Raw genomic sequence first — 15,544 nt, forward strand, 5'->3', positions numbered from 1 at the left:
AAAAAACCAGCCCTGTCACAATACTCACTGTATACCAGGGGTGCTGCAAGAAGTTCAATGACAGATGTGGAACTCCATCACCTAGCCCCAGTGCACCCTGAACCAAGTGGGCTTGCCAGCAGACAGGATGCCAATAGTACAATGATGAAGCAAACAGGAGGGTGTGAATGGTAAACATTAGATAAGAGAAATGCCTCTTCCTCCCACCCAACTTCCAAAGGAAAACGAGATAGAAGCTACACAAAAATTATTTATAATTCTATTATTATAATAACAGAACTGTGTCCCAAACTATGTCCCATGGTTCATCCTTAATTTGAGCCTTGGAGAAAATGTGACCTGATTGCAATCATTGCAGTGTTCAAAAAACAATGTTTGGGAGGATTGGGAATCTTTGAATTTCCTATAAGCATTGCAAGTATTTTGTGATAATTATAAGTGAATAAATTGTTGTAAGGAGTGTTATACAATGTATCAGCATCTGTGATATAGGAATTAATGTGAAAATATTTGTGATGACAGGTGTCTACCCACTTTCTCAGTGGCTTTTAAATCATTGATTTATCCTTGCTGTCTCTCCCCTCCCTTTCCCTTTTCCTCTGGTCCTTTCTCAGAATGAATCCTATCCACAAGGAACAGATTTTTTACACCACATGCTGATTTTTTTTCTTTCGGTGCTGAAAGGAACTAATATTCGCAGATAATCACTTTTCCCTTTATGCAGAAAGTAAAGCTCCCATGTACAGTATTTCACTTCTCCCCATCCAACTTATCTAACATAAAGGATAGAATATATTTCCCCCTTCCCACTCCTCAATAATTTAGTGCATTATCACACACACGGAGGTGGGAGGGAAGAGAAGAGGGGAGGAGAAATGCAAAAGGAAAAAGAGACTCAGAAATCTCAGCTGCACTTCTGGCCCTTTTAAAAAGTTTGCTCTGTAAATTGGAATGAGGTCAGATTTGGAGCTTCTCATTGCACGCGGTGATTATTATTGCATCGGGTTCCAAGCCAATAGCAGCCGGCGGGGTGGGGTTTGGCACGAGGAAGCGTTGGATACAGCGAGTGATTGGCCGGGTCGAGGACTGTGAAAGGATAAAGAGGCGCTAGGCGGAATTTGGGGTCCGCTCTAAGCTGCAGCAAGAGAAACAGTGTGTGAGGGGGAAGAGGCCAATACCAGTAGCCCCGGTCTGTGTATGTGTCTCTCCTCTCTTTGGGGTTGTGCATGCAAAGGAAGGGAAAACGGGACTAAATATATTTATCGCATTAGTCACCGCTCTTCCTACAGGGAAGGCACACATTTATTAATGCTACCCGGTTGCATGAGACGGGTTTTTTTTTTTTGTTCAGTACCTCTCAACAACCAAATAATTAACTGCACAAGCTCCTGATCACTGACTGCACAGCCACGAGTCCTGGAGTCCGGTTTTTATTTTTATTTTTTTTAATTATTATTTTTTGGTGTGTGTGTGTTGCTGGGCACAGTAGTGGGAGGCTTTACCAGCGCGTGTGCTGTTTTCCTGAAACATCTTGGGCAGAGAAAAAGCACTTGTGAACTGGAATCAACTGCTTCGGGGACGGGAGGGGGGAAACACTGACAAGGAGAGGGGGAATTGCAGCATTTTTAAAGAAACTCTGTTTCTGTTCCACTTTGAGCACTGGCTGCTGCCCCTAAATTAATAGAGAGCAAAGGGGGAAGGACTGCACAGAGCGCTGGAGACGAGCCTGTCTGGAACTACAACTACTTAGCAGAGGGGCTGCGCGCTGGCGAAGGGCTGAGCATTTTGCTTTGGTTTGGGACTGTTTGATTCGTTCCCCTTCCTTGTACCTGTTAAAGTTGAGAGCTTTTTTTTTTTTTTTTTACGTTGCACTGGTGCCGAGCTGAGCCCCGGCGACCTCCCTGCAAGCAGCCGCCGCCGCCGCCGTGTGTGTGAGACCCAGCGATGGTGCAGCAGACTAACAACGCGGAGAACACGGAAGCGCTTCTGGCCGGAGAGACCTCGGACTCCGGGGCCGGCATCGAGCTGGGCATCGCCTCCTCTCCCACGCCGGGCTCCACCGCTTCCACCGGGGGCAAAGCGGACGACCCGAGCTGGTGCAAGACCCCCAGCGGGCACATCAAGCGGCCCATGAACGCCTTCATGGTGTGGTCCCAGATCGAGAGGAGGAAGATCATGGAGCAGTCCCCGGACATGCACAACGCCGAGATCTCCAAGCGCCTGGGCAAGCGCTGGAAGCTGCTCAAGGACAGCGACAAGATCCCCTTCATCCGGGAGGCGGAGCGGCTGAGGCTCAAGCACATGGCGGACTATCCCGACTACAAGTACCGGCCCAGGAAGAAGGTGAAATCGGGAAACAGTTCCGCCAAGCCCGGCGAGAAAGGAGACAAGAGTGGCGGGGGCAGCCCTGGCGCCAGCGGGGGCGGCACCGGCAGTGGCAGCAGCGGGGGCAGCACGAACTCCTCCAAGCCCGCGCTGAAGAAGAGCGGCGGCTCCAAGCTCTCCCCCGGCGGCGGCTCCGGGGCCAGCAAGTCGCACGCCAAGGTGATCCTGGGCAGCAAAGCCGCCCCCTTCCCCGCCGAGCAGCCGGCTCAGGCCGCCCTGCTGCCCCCGGACCACCACTCGCTGTACAAATCCCGCGGCGGCGCCTCCAGCTCCTGCTCGGCCTCGGGCAAACACCTCTCGGAGAAGAAGCTCAAGCGGGTCTATGTCTTCGGCACGGGCGGGGGCCACGGGCAGAGCGCGTCCTCCTCCCCGGGGGGCGCCGTGCCGGCCAGCCCGACCCTGAGCTGCTCCACGGAAGCCAGCGACCCTCTGAGCCTGTACGAGGAGGGGGGCGCCGGAGGGTGCCAGCAGGACGGAGACTGCAGCAGCATCTCCTGCCCTTCCCCGCCGGGCAGCAGCTCCCCCTCGGATCACCGCAGCTACACCAGCCTGAGGGCCTCTTCTCCGGCCCCCTCCACCTCCCATTCCTCCTCGGCTTCCTCCCATTCCTCCTCGTCCTCTTCCTCCTCCGGCTCCTCTTCCTCGGACGACGAGTTTGAAGACGACCTGTTGGACCTGAACCCCAGCCCCGGTTTTGAGAGCATGTCCCTGGGCAGCTTCGGCTCGTCCGTGCTGGACCGGGACCTAGATTTTAACTTCGAGCCTGGCTCGGGCTCTCATTTTGAGTTCCCGGACTACTGCACCCCGGAGGTAAGTGAGATGATCTCAGGGGACTGGCTGGAGTCCAGCATTTCAAACCTGGTCTTCACTTACTGAAGAAAATAAATAAATAAATGCCGGGGAAGACGTAGACATACACTATTGAGAGGACTCGCCCACGCTGTTGGGTGTATCTTTTTTCCTTGGAGGGGCAGATGAAACTGACTTGCTGTGCTTTTAAAAAACCGAGATGATAAAAGGGATCATCCTTTTTTAAAAAAAATAGACACACGCTCGCTCCCTTCCTCTGCTTGGAGATAGACACACACACACACACATCCCCCCCACGCCTCTTCCGATGCCTGATGTTAATTTTTAGAGACTGGCGGGAGTGATTTTTTTTGAGAGAGAGAGAGACAGAAGGGGGAAAACCACACACACCTCTGGGTTTTTGATATTTTTAATCCACGCTATGTAAAGAAGAAGGGGGAGTGAAAAATTGTGCTGAGTGCATTGGCGATCTCGAGTATTTTGTTCTGAGAGAGATGAGAACTGTTTTAAAAAAAAGACTGCAGGGTTTACATGGTGTGGGGGAAGGGAAGCGAATCCTATTTCGATTTTTTTCCTGCAGCAAGAGGAGATGAAGATGATAGGAGGCGGAAAGGACGAATTGAGCTGGAAACTGAACTGAGATCCTAGTTGGACAGAGAAAAGAAGGGGTTTGGGTTTTTTTTGTTTTGTTTTTTGTTTTTGCCTTTTTTTTAAAGATGAACTGGAAACACGACTAGAGGAAGATAATAATAAACTGAAATGCATTTGCACGTATAGAGGAGAAGGTGGCAGCGCTTTTCTCAGTCACCTTATTATATAGAGAGAAATCAATCAATAAAATGGAACTTCATGAACACGGAAAACTTTTTTTTGAAACGGAGACAGATACAAAACAGTTTCTATAATGATGTGGTACAGGGGAAATGGAGGGAGGGCGATTGCTTTTGCAAAAACAAAAAAACAATGTTTTTTCTTCTTACTCAGAATCGTGATGGTGTTGGATTATTTCACTGGTGGGGTTTAATATAGCATGTTATCCTGTCTATCTTTTTAAGATTTCTGTAAGACTGTTGAACAGTTTAAAAATAGTGTTAGGATACTATAAAAGCAGATAGATGGCGCTATGTTTGATTCCTACAAAAAATCACCAGCTTTTTTTTCATTCTTAACTCTTTAAAGGATTCAAACGCAACTCAAATCTGTGCTGGACTTAAAAAAAAAATCAGGACCAAATTTTTTCTCAGAGTATGTATGTGTTTGTTCCTTATAGCTGTAAATGAAAAGACTGTTTTTTCTCACCGATGCTCTATTCCTTTATTGTTTTTTCCTTGTAAATGTAATCGGATGCCATTTTATAAGTGGATGTATTTATACTGGCCAAACATTTTTGACTTGTATTTCTTTGTCCTTTTTTGGTAGTCCTCGTTGTTACTCGCACCATTTTTATGTCTCCTTCACTGAAGGGCTAGAGTTTTAACTTTTAATTTTTTATATTTAAATGTAGACTTTTGACACTTTTAAAAACAAAAGAGAAGAGAGATGAAAACGTTTGATTATTTTCTCAGTGTATTTTTGTAAAAAATATATAAAGGGGGTGTAAATCGGTGTAAATCGCTGTTTGGATTTCCTGATTATAATTACAGGGCCGCTGGTTAATGTCTCACCCATACACACAAAAATCAGCCCCTATTTTCTCCATGTTTACACTCCAATCTGCAGGCTTCTTAAAGTGACAGTATCCCTTATACATACCACCAGTGCCCAGTGTTTAATCTCATTGATTTCTATGAGGGGAAAGAATAAACGTAATACACTGTCTCCTAACTTTAAAAAAATCCCATAATTAAGTACAACCATATATCGTACAGGCGCTTTAAAGCAACTGGTGCATTTTACAGAAAAAAGGGATCCTGTACCTTTAACTTGTAAACCACATCTTTTGCACTTTTTTTTATAAGCAAAAAACGTGCCGTTTAAACCACTGGATCTATCTAAATGCCGATTTGAGTTCGCGACACTATGTACTGCGTTTTTCATTCTTGTATTTGACTATTTAATCCTTTCTACTTGTCGCTAAATATAATTGTTTTAGTCTCTTATGGCATGATGATAGCATATGTATTCAGGTTTATAGCTGTTGTGTTTAAGATGGAAAAAGTGAAAACATCTTTGTACATTTAAGTCTGTATTATAATAAGAAAAAAGAGGATTGTGTGTTTATGTATGTTAATATAACATGACAGGCACTAGGACGTCTGCCTAATGAGGTGGTTCCGTTAAGGGTTTTTTGTTTTGTTTTTTGTTTTTTGGTCATCCATCCTGTGCAATATGCTGTGTAGAATATTTTTGTCTAACGATCACCCCACAACACAACGTTGGGAAAGAGGAGAAAAAAATCATGCCAGCTAATCATGTCCAGTTCACTGCCTGTCAGATTGTTGATATACCTTCTGTAAATAATTTTTTTTTTTTTTTTGAGAAGGAAATAAAATCAGCTGGAACTGAACCCTAAACTTTGACTGTTTTTGTCATCATTGTTATGCTACAACTTTTCTATGTGGTTATTCTGTAATGGTCTTAGACACTGGTACTCTCTGTATTAGCCGTTAAATAAAATGTACTTACAGTGACGACTATAAAATACATCTTTTTTGCAGGAACATGTTTCGTTCCCCGCCCCTCCCCCGTCCCCCCGGAGAGACTTGGCAGGCCAAAGTCTGGAAGTAAATGGATGTTAGTCTGAATGTGTGCCATCGCTGAATGCTCTCTAGGAATTTTCGTGCATTAACCAAATGCTAATAACCTTTCGGTGAAAGTAGCAAAGACTGCAGTAGGAATGGGGGATGGGGAAGCTGCACTCAGGAGCTGGGCGAAGCCCGCTGCCATCCGAGACGAAATCTAGACAGCAGGAATGTGTAGAAGAGGCCACATCAACCGTTTTGTTTGACCTTGTGACTTGAATCCTGCCTTGCCATTTCAGTAACTATCTTGCAGGAAACCTGCCCGGTGGGAGGATTTGTTCATTTCAGTCTCACCTCTTCAAAGTGAAAGAGACATTGCTCAGTATCCTAACAAGAGAAAAGAACGCCGTGCAACTGATTGAGTTTGTTTATAAATACATCTTTTTGTGGGGTGGGGTGGGGGCTAGATTTACCTCCAACAATTTCAAATGCAAAAGAAAAGAGATTTGCTCTGCTGCCCTGCAGTGTTCCCAACAGATACATTAATGAATTTTTTTCCCTACACACCTTTGCTAGTCGATATGAGAGGGAGGGTTGCCAAAATAACCCACAACCTATTTTGCCATTAACTTTGGCTCTGTTCCCCAGCTTGGAAAGAGTCAAGCTTTAACATATGCAGACGTCATAGCAACAAGGAGACTGTAGGGAAGGAAAATAATTGTCACCATTTATTTCTACAGTACTGTAGTTCTACATGCTGTTTGCAAACTGAAAGGGCAACTTTCTGGGTGCCTTGGGTTTTACAAGATTTCCTCAGTCGGGGGCTGTTTATATTCCTGTGTATCTTTGTCACAACTTCTTAAGCAGAGTGATAGTGAGAGGCTATGGGAAAAGCTGTCAAGAGTTGAGGAAACTTTGAAATAAAGTAGGTGTGGGGAAGCGTAGTATTCACATTTAAACTAGGGGAGGGGAATGTGTGAACCTAAACTAAGCAGTTCATTGTACTGTAAATTCAGTTAAAATTGAGTGATTTGAAAGTAGTTCAGCTACAGTATTTCAATAAAATGTCTCATTTGGAAAACCTATGTGTCTTTAACTACTCCAGTAATATATGAATTCCAAAAAATCCAAGACTTCTTGTTTTTGCTGTTTATAATTTCTTTACAAATTAACACTATATTCATTAGACCTGAGTAACTTTTTACATAGGCAGTTAGAAGAAGTCACCTTTAACTTGAACCTGTGGCATTCTGATTATAGGTGGCCTGTTTGAATCAAGGACTACATTTGGGTTTTTGCAATGACAGACTACTCTTTGTCCACTTTTTTGGCCAGGTGTCTTGTCTAATGTGAGCTTAATGATACTAAACATGTGCATGCTTTCTTAAATCTGAATCAATTTTCATTCCCATGGGGGTATACAGCAGAACTGTAATAATAAACAAACTCAAAACTTAGGAATGATTGGACAACTTCGTTTCAGGCAGCCGAGCACTGATGCACAGTAGATTCTCTGGAGGATTTTCATTAACTCTTTGCAAATGGTGATAAAAACCAACACTAAGTTGAGCACAATTGGAAGAGGGGTGGAAATAGGAACGTGATGATTTCATAGAGTGTTAGAGTGGACCCAATCGGCCTGCAGCTAGATCCATGATTAACTGCAGGGCAAGAGGGTAAACCTGAGGAGAAGACTGCCTGAAATGATGGGTTGAGTGTGTATAGGCTTCTTGGCTCTGCAATTTCTCTGTTCACTATTGTGGAGCATGTTATTCTGCTAGATACCTACTTGGTGTGGGAAAAAGCAAAGGTGTTCAGGAGGCCAAGGCAAACCATTCAGTACTCACATGTCCTTCCCCTCCGCCCATCAAAAAAAAATAAAAATAAAAACAAAAATCTGTATTGTACTCTTAATATTTTGTCAAGCACATTTTAAAATTCCATATATATATTTAATATAATTCCACCTGGGTGTTAATTTACTGTTGAGTTTAATCCATAAACATTCCTTTCTTTGAAAAAAGACCATACATTTAATTTGGGATTTTGCAAAGCTGCTAATGTGATGGAGGTTACTTTTACACCACACTACCCTAAATCAACTCCTGTATAGTATTTCTAATTCAGATCTCTCCAGTCAAAGGCACTCTAATTTTTCCCCTAACATCATCCACCCAACCTTATTTCTAAGTTCTATCATTTCATGATTTAAAAATAAAATTGAATGAAAAAATCCCAGTAGGAGCATCAGTGGAGTTTCTCCCACATTTGCTACCCAGAGGACTCCTACACTTCCTTCTCAAAGTGTGTAATGGGGAGGGCCGCATCCTTTTGTGGGTGGTGGGAGGTGGGAGGTGGCAGGGGGAGTGATGGAAATTATAGTAGTAATTAATGTATGTAAATAAAAACCTCACCATTGTAAGAATTTTTAAGTGCCTAATATAGTTATACACACACAGGCTTTTGAGACTAGACACAGATGATGGAAAAAAGGATATGGTGGGGGGAGGGGTGGCAAGATTGAATTGCAGATTCTTCCTACTGACAGCATTTGGAATTCAGTCAGACCATGAGCCCTGAGCATTTAGATTGTGCCACAATATGTCTATTATCTCTAATGAGATTTTACCGTTGACTACAGTTAACTTGAAGGGTTTTATGGTTTCCTGCATAAGTTGTTTTCATTTTCAGTTATAATAAAGTTCAGTATTACCAAACTGATTTAGATCTCTGGGGAATATTTGGTGGCACAAGTTGCTGCATTCATATAACTAAATGGAAATGGCTGTCTTACATTCTTTTTAAATTAAAAAATATTTAGACATTCTTTGCTTTCTGCAGTAAGAGCCTATGCAGTTGCTTTGTCCAGAGGAGATACACCAAATTAAAGCACAAAATATTAAAGAAAATATAATCCAATATTATTTTATATACTCAATTTTGTTTTGCTTAAAGAGGAGTATAATTAAAATAGCGTATCATTAATTTTTTTAGAAGAAAAATTAATAGTAAACAGGAAAATCTGAAATCTAGTGTACATAAAGAGGGATTTTTATTAGTAAAAACAAGTTTAGGGTAGTTCAATTAGCTTCTGTATACAACACATAGACCTGCTGGTGCAAGGATCTGAACTACTAGTTTCTAACTTATTTAAAGAATTACCATACCAATGTAATTTTTTAAACAAATGGTGCTTATTTTTAAAACAAAAACTGGACTTAAAAGATATGTGATTGCCGTTTATTCATAGAGTCTGTGATTTTATACCATTCAGGCCTGCCTCTTCTTTGAGTCATTTCATTGCCTTCCCTGGGAAGTAACGTGGGATGTGACTGCATTCACAGAACATTTTCTCTCTTTTCCAAAGCAAAGTACCCCAAGAGTGCTTAATAAAAAGAACACTCTTTGTACTTTCATGTTTTACTTCTGCCATGGTCTCCAAGTGGCAGCAGCAGGGCACTGGAGCCTAAAATAACCTCTCCCTGCTCTTATCCAATGTGGTGCACCTCAAAAGCTCAGAGGAGAAAAGCTAAATTGCTAATGTAGACATTTTAAGTAAGAGTTATGCTCTTTAAATGTAATTGGGGGTAGGGAGAGGAAAATCGCAGTGCATGAAGAGCAAATTATTTAATTGAGGTTTTGTTTTCTTTGTTTGCAGCATTAGTGTAAATTACCCAACTGAAAATTAAAATAAGTGTTTGCATGTAGAAGTTCAACAACCAACTACTATAAAACATTTTGTTTTGATATATAGATAAAGATTAACATGAACAGCTTTTATATGAGATAATTTTCACTCAGCTTTTAAAAAGCTCTGAAGTCATTACAAATATTTAATGACTGGCTATATAAATGTAAATACAGTAGAGTTTTTGGTTTTCCAGGATACAAAAATGATAACGTATTGTATGCTTTGTGGAACCTTTCTTCTAAAGATCTTGAAGTACTTTAATAATATTACCTATGCCGCTTGTCATCCAGATGAGGAAGGTAATATGATTGTCCTTTTTTTATGGTGGGTGAACTGAGGAACATAAGTTGATTTACCCAAGACTGCTTACTAAGCATGGATTACTTGGAGTCTTTTTTTCTTGTAGACAATTAAGGGTGTTAACTTGAGTTTTGCAAGTCCTCTTACAAACATATCTCAGTACTAGTAATAATGTTCACTGAATCTTTTTAACCCTCACCAAAACTAAATAATCTGGGATGTAATGATTTATGCATGTACTTCAATGAAAACTTCCTAATGCACCCTGCCCCCATTATAATTTCTAAATGCACTCTCTCCACATCTTGCCTTTTTCCTAGCAACACAGTAACTCCCTGCTCTTGCCCCCCCACCTTCTGACATGGCTCCCTCAACCTTCAGCACCTTTAAGAGGTTAATACCTCTGTCACATGACAGGTGTCAGTATTTGCTGACTCCAGTAGTTACCCTTACATCTGCCTTTTTATTTGAATTTTATTTAAAAAGAAGATAATGTACTGGTAGCCACTGGTATCAGTGTCCACTGACCTCTGCTATGTGACAGGAACTTTTTGTAATCCTAACTGATGCCATGTTACTGGAGCCAGGAAATAAAGGCCAGGCTCTCACCAGCATTCCTGCCTGTCCCAACTTTATTACAAGTAGGTGGGTGGAGAATTTTAAATTCTTGAAGACTTGAGGAGTATCCATCTTAGTGAGGAAAGGTACAGTGGCAAGGGCAAGAGGGAATAGCTCACGGTGGAGAGAGGGAAGACAAAGTGGATGGGGAACAAGTCTTGTAGGATAAGCAAAGGTATTGTTCTTGTTTTGGGAAGGGGGGCAGTCACAAGTGTGGGAGAGAGTGTAATGGGCAAGTGTCTGACAGGAGAGTGGATCTCTCAGAAAATGGGAACTAGACAACAGGGGAGCTGTGGGCAGTGGTATCTACAGAGTACAGGAAGCAGTTCTTCCACAGCACATCAGCCTCCTTTGAAATAAGAGTTGACAGTCACAAAGGTTTCCCCTGCAAGGAAGAGTTTAGTATTGTGTTATCTGGGCAGTTGGATCCTCCTCCAACCTATGCCAACAATTTTGTGCCTAAGTATGGAGTATTAAGTATTATTAGTGCAGTGAGAGGGAAGCAGGAACTCGGGCCAAGTCTACATTACAAACTTTTGCTGGCCTAGCAATGTTGGTCAGGGATGTGATCTCTGACCGACATAGCTCTGCTAACAAAAATCCATAGTATAGATGCAGTTATACTAGAAAAACTGCACTTTGCTGGTATAGATTATTGTGCTTGGGGAGATCAGAGGCTTGTGTAAACTGCATCCACAGTAGGAGCACTTTGCCAGTAGAGACTACTGGTATAGCATACCACTATAGCTATGCTGGCAAAGTGCTCCTCATGTAGACCTGGTCTTACTTACCTTTCCATGGGAGGAGGAAGGGAAAGATTGATCGATTTTTCTTTCCCTGCCCCATTTTCTTTGTACTTCATTTGTTTTTTTTTCTATGGCTCTTGTCCGTTTTTCTGCTTTTGGCTTAACATTCACGTCTCTTTCATTTTCCCCTGCTTCTCCCTGCCTTCATGGAATCTTCTGATTCCAGCATTGAACCTCTTTTTCTGCAAAAGGGGCATTGTACAGAACATATCAATAGAGGACGATGAACCACTGAATATGGATCTACTACATATACATACTAGGTATCACTAAGAAGCTATCACCTTGGTCTCAGACCCCATCTTTCAAATTAGGATATTTCTATATGTTGTCTGTCTTGACATATCACCAAATCATGCTGGGTACAAGCTGTGACTGTATCCATTAAGGCTAAATTAAAATAGCTGGTGACCTACATAAATAATGTAAAAGATTATTGATCAAACTGACTATTTTGAATGGCGGGGGAGGAGCTTACCATGAAAAGGTGAGATCAGACTAGATCTAGCTGTGTGATCTTATCACAGATTATGAATACTTATATTTTCATGTTCAATCAACAGAGCTTGCAATTTTATATATGAATTCTTGGCATATCTGAGGAAACAGAAGTCAGTGACTTCTTATTTTAGCAACATACGTGAAGCTTTGCAGTTAAATATGATTAACAGTTCCATCAATCTCAAGGCAGTGGAACAAATATTAAAATATCTTGTCAAGACTCCAGAACTACAGTCATTAAAAGTGCAGTCCTCAAGTTAATGATACCAGACTAAATTCTGTCAGTGTTGGACGGGTGTAGGGTGTAACTGGGCATACGGAAATCCCTCCTCCCTCCTCATATTAAACATCAGCACAAGACAGCCACGTAGCACTCTTCTGTACTAGATGAACCTGGCTAATACTCTTGTAGATGCTTCAGGATTGCACTGGGGCATGGTCTGCTGACTTGAGCAGGTGGCCAGACTGCAGCACAATCTAGAAAGGGACACATACCGTTTCTTTTGGAGTACCAGTATGGTTCATCCCACAAACACCATACTCTCCACAGGACTTCACTGAGCCACCCTGCTCTACATAACTATGATGGATCAAGGATGCTCAGCGTGGCTTGGACCTGCTTTTTTCTTCCTCCACACACCAACACAGCTACTAGCAGCAAGTGTTATGGTTACCATTTTGACTGACACAGGCTGTTGAATTAGGGATCTGAAGAGATCTACTGCTTCAGCTAACCTGTCAGGCTTTCTGTAATAGATTCATATCCTCTGTAGATTGGGCACAGACAGGGACACATAACTCACACTGATCAGTGGGTTACACAGGTACAAAATTCATTACTGCCATAGCATGAATGACATATTGAAGAAGCAATTTTCAGGAGAATCCACACAATTTTTTCAGATCTGGTTCTTTCAACATAAAGAAAGGAAATGGGATTAAAACAAATTTACATGCTTTTGGATTTAGAAAATATAGTTTTTATGGGGATGGTATAGCTCAGAATCCTTGTAGCTTACTGGTTCAAATTTACCTCAGGTCATCAGAAAGAAAGGCAAAGCAACTTCAAAGTTAACATGAGGTATTCTCTGTGTAGGTGTAAGAGCATATGTTCTGTACACGTAGGGTTGCCAACTTTCTAACTGCACAAAACTGAACATCCTTGCCCAGTCTCTGCCCCGCCCCTTATCTGAGACCCCGCCCCTTATCTGAGGCCCCGCCCACACTCACTCCAGCCCCTCTTCCTCCATCACTCGCTCGACTTCACGGGGCTGGGGCAAGGGTTTGTGGTGCAGGAGGGGGGTGATAACTCCAACTGGGGGAGTGGGCTCTGAGGTCGGGCCAGAAATGATGGATTCAGGGGGCTCTGGGCTGCAGCTGAGGGGTTTGAAGTGTGGGAGGGGGTGCGGGGTGCAGGTTCTGGGAGGGAGTTTGGCTGAGGGAGGGGGTCTCAAGGCTGGAATAGGGGGTTGGGGTGCAGGAAGGCATGTGGGGTGCAGACTCTGGGAGGGAGTTAGGGTATGGGAGGGGGTTCTGACCTGGGACAGGGGGTTTGGGGTGCAGGCTCCAGCCGGGTGACGCTTAACCTCAGGTGGTTCCTGGTTGGGCACACTGGGGCTAAGGCAGGCTCCCTACCTGCCCTGGCTTCACGCTGCTCCTGGAAGCAGCGAGCATGTCTGGCCCTTAGGCAGAGGTGAGGCCAGGCGGCTCTACGTGGTGCGTGCTGCCCACACCCACAGACGCCGCCCCTGCAGCTCCCATTGGCTGCAGTTCCTGGTTAATGGGCGCTGTGGAGCTGGCACTGGGGGGGGGCGGGGCAGCAAGTGGAGCTTCTGTGATCGCTCCTGTGCCAAAGGGCTGGACATGACGGCTGTTTCCAGGAAGCTGTGCAGAGCCAGGACAGGCAGGGAGCCTGCCTTAGCCCCACTGTGCCACCAACTGGATTGTTAATTGCCCAGTCAGCAGTGCTGACTGGAGCAGCCAGGGTCACTTGTTGACCGGGTGTTCCGGTCGAAAACCGGACGCTTGGCAACTCTATCTACATGTAGAGGGAACTTTTGCAAGATACAGAGCATAATCCCTAGATAGGGACACATTTTTCTGTAATTATTCAGATATTCTGGAAACCCATTTATTTTTATAGTAAGTAAATACCAGTATTATATTGTAATGAAAGACTGTACATAGTTTAAATATTGCTGAAATGTATTGATGTAGCTTTGGCAGTGGGGAATTGGGTGTTGCACTGGATAAATCAGCAGACTGGGAAGTAGGCCTCCTCAGTATTATTCCTGGCTTTGCTGTTCTCTGGAGCCAAGACTAAAAATAAATAGAGAGTTTTGGTTTCCCAGTTTTTTTATATGTTACATTTGAGATAGTCTGCTTTTAAGGGGATGGGTATTCAGCACTTTCTGAAAATCTAGCCCCCTTTATGTAGTTTCAAGTTGTGCTCTCAAAAATGGAGGCATCCGAATCATTAGTCACTTTTGAAAATCTTAGCTATGTTTTTTTCGCTTGGTCAGGCTTCTTATGCCTCATTATACCTGTATGTAAAAATGGGCATACTGATACTTACCTATTTTGCAAGGTTGTTATAGGATTTTGTTATTGTTAGTTAATGTTTACAGAGTGAATTGAGATTCTTGGCTGAAAAGTACCAGTTAGGTGAAAAATACAAAAGAGTACAGAGAATTAGTAAAGGATTGTTTGTTCCTACATTTCTAGTAAACTAGGTCAGGAAACAAAATAGGAAGTAGGTAATTAGTGTAGTGTTAGGATCTTCAATGATTTCTTGTCTTCTGGAATCAGCTTTGGAAAGGAGTGTGAGAATCTCCCTTCCATTGGCACATGTACATACTCAACATATGTTACAGAGAAGTAACTACTTGTGCACAGTGTAAAAAAAGGTTTAACAAATTACAAAAAGGAATGATAATTGTCTTAGCAAACTGTGTCCTTTGTTTCCCCCGCCCCAGGGAAAGCAAAATATGCACAGACTACATGTGAACTTGCTTCAGTGAATTAGATGCAACTGAATGTGCACAGATTCTAATTCAACTTAAGAAACTGATGCATTTAGTATAATTGAAAAATGACATATTACAAGAAAAAGTATAATATATGAAATAAAATTAACTATAATATTACTATACAAGGACATCTGTGATGGGGTGTGCACCCCACAATGGCCCTGCAAGAGCTGAGTTGGATCGGGTGGGCCCAATCAGCTAATTAGGCTGCAAATGGGGAAGCTTTAGGCTGGAGGCAGCTAATTAGAGAAAGGTCACCTGTGATAGACAAGCAGGGCTTCTATAAAAGACTCATAGACATTAAGCTTAAAAGGGACCACTGTGATTCTCCTGTCTGGTCTTCTGCAAATTGCAGGCAACAGAACTTCACCCACCCATGCCTGTAATAGACCCCTAACATCTGTCTGAGATACTCAAGTCCTCAAAGCATGATGTAAAGACTTCAAGTTACAGATACTCCACCATTTACACTAGTTTGAACCTGCAAGTGACCTGTGCCCCAGGCTACAGAGGAAGGTGAAAAACCTCCAGGGAAAATGGAAACAGAAGGGGCACCAGGGAGAAGGCTGCAGCCACTCCCTGGGAGAAGGGAGGAGCGTTTGAGGGGCTGCAGGGACAAATTACCTAAAGTTACTCAGAGGAAGGAGAAAGTGAAGAGATTGGAAAACCCAGAAGAGTGGGGAAGGCCAGGAGGTTTGGAAGCAGCTCAGGGAAAGGCAGCAA

General features: G+C 43.0%; 1 protein-coding gene across 1 annotated transcript; it reads left to right on the top strand.

The window, feature by feature from the left end:
- The first annotated feature begins 1,079 nt into the window (after positions 1-1,079).
- SOX4 (SRY-box transcription factor 4) lies at positions 1,080-5,708 on the top strand. Its single transcript, XM_005281389.4, has one exon. The coding sequence runs from the start codon at positions 1,945-1,947 to the stop codon at positions 3,259-3,261; it is 1,317 nt and encodes a 438-aa protein (XP_005281446.1). The 5' UTR covers positions 1,080-1,944; the 3' UTR covers positions 3,262-5,708.
- The last annotated feature ends 9,836 nt before the right edge of the window (positions 5,709-15,544 follow it).

Source organism: Chrysemys picta, chromosome 2 (genome assembly GCF_011386835.1).
Source record: "Chrysemys picta bellii isolate R12L10 chromosome 2, ASM1138683v2, whole genome shotgun sequence".
In the NCBI taxonomy this organism is placed as follows: Eukaryota; Metazoa; Chordata; order Testudines; family Emydidae; genus Chrysemys; species Chrysemys picta.